We start from the raw sequence: 1,623 nt of genomic DNA, 5'->3' as shown, positions 1-1,623 counted from the left end.
CAATAAATTACATATGATTGGCCATATACAAAGGGATTGCTGTTAGGCGAGCGGGGAACTGCACTGCCAGGCTCTCTAAGGGCACTCATGATCCCAGTGCAAGACTGCAGCTGACATTTAATTTAAAAATCAAAGGTTGTTCAATGCAAAAAGTGAGCCCATGCGACCATAATAAGAAAAGCAGCAGGGGGCTCTGTGGGAAGGATGGAAATTTAAAAATCACTGTTTCTAATAAGCACATACAGTATCTTAAACAGATAATTAAAGAGCTCTTATCACATTTGTATGTAGATTGAACAAAATATGGCAAGATGCCTTGTCAAAACATTTTCCGATGCCGTCTGCTACGCTTCACAAAATGGATGAAAGACTCTGACAGAATTTCAGAGCTACCACTGCAGATTTCCCAGCCACCTTACATGCCTAAAGCACAGTGCTGACCTGTCGGGTTACCATGTCTAGCAAAACAACTACCTAAGCAAGTCTCCCGGATTATCTTCCCCCACATTCCACAGGCAGAACAGGAATGGATGAGGAGAAGCAAGTACAACAGAGGCCTCGCATCCGAGCCGCAGCTGCATCCTAAGCAACGTCCAGCACACTGGAGCTTTCTGCCTGACTTGGTGACATGAACTTGTAGCTTCATTTCTCCAACACACTCCCCTGGCTAAAAACCCAAGTGTGAAACATCTGCTGGAAAAACCCCTCTTTGCCCATGAACCTTGTTCAGGTACCTGGTCCTTGAGATGGGTCTCTGTGCAGTACTTCCATTGCTGAAACACCTCGGACAGTTTATCCAGGCCACCATGGTGAAAATGGAAGATCTTGTACTGGCTCTCCCTGCTCGCAATGACCAGTTGTCCACTGGTGCACGCCTCATCGCTGTGGGACAAAACAACGGGGGGAACAACCTGCATTTACCACCCAAGACAACGAGGGGCCCAGCGGGAAGGGGGAACATCAGATCAGAGAGAGGGGAAAGCAAATTACAAAGAAGTGTAGCACCAAGTTGCCCCTTAAAACAAGGAGTAATTCAGAGGCTCTCCTGGAGAAGACTGACACTTGCTTTCCTGGAGATAACCATTAAGGAAAGACTTCCAAGGACTTCCAAGAAGCCATCTGCCTCCAGAGCCCCATGTGCACTGACCCAGAGCACATACAAATATCACACACAATAATACATTACCTAAAGAAGAGGCGAAGGGATCTCATTTGTCCCAGGTCCACTCTAAAGACACCACAGACCTGCTCGAGGGCAAATACTTTCTGCTGTTCATCCCATCTGGTGCTCTGTGTTTGCCCATTATTCTCTTGGAACTGGGCACTGGTGTCCAGGCTGGAGGCAGAGCTGGTGGAGCAGGTCATGCGATTGTCACACGTGTCCCTGCAGACAAGAGTGTGGAGGAAGGAAGCCCCACCAGACATCAGTCGAAGAAGACTGCAGTTACACGCAATAACCACAAATGCTCCAAGTTAAAAACCCTTTGAGTGAGCTCTGAAATTGGAGTTCAGCGCAGGTCTAAGGGTCAACAACTGACAACCCACATGGGAGATTAAATTATTTTATTAAAATTAACTCCCTACTGTCCCAAGAAATGATCCTATTTTTAGTCTGGTCCTAAA

The 1,623-nt window shown here is 46.8% G+C and overlaps 1 protein-coding gene across 1 annotated transcript in view; it reads right to left on the bottom strand.

The window, feature by feature from the left end:
- Positions 1-1,380, bottom strand: part of TBC1D16 (TBC1 domain family member 16) — a 7,295-nt gene extending 5,915 nt beyond the window's left edge. Inside the window, exons 1-2 of the mRNA XM_010178117.2 lie at positions 1,187-1,380; positions 735-882 (exon numbers count right to left, since the gene is read on the bottom strand). Of these exons, the coding sequence (XP_010176419.2) occupies positions 735-882; positions 1,187-1,365 (327 nt within the window). The 5' untranslated portion in view covers positions 1,366-1,380. The remainder of the gene's footprint in view (positions 1-734; positions 883-1,186) is intronic.
- Between the last annotated feature and the right edge of the window lie 243 nt (positions 1,381-1,623).

Source organism: Antrostomus carolinensis, unplaced genomic scaffold, assembly GCF_000700745.2.
Source record: "Antrostomus carolinensis isolate BGI_N321 unplaced genomic scaffold, ASM70074v2 scaffold34700, whole genome shotgun sequence".
NCBI classification, from domain to species: domain Eukaryota; kingdom Metazoa; phylum Chordata; class Aves; order Caprimulgiformes; family Caprimulgidae; genus Antrostomus; species Antrostomus carolinensis.
The sequence above is the reverse complement of the archived record's forward strand: the minus strand, read 5'-3'. Positions and strand labels throughout refer to the sequence as shown.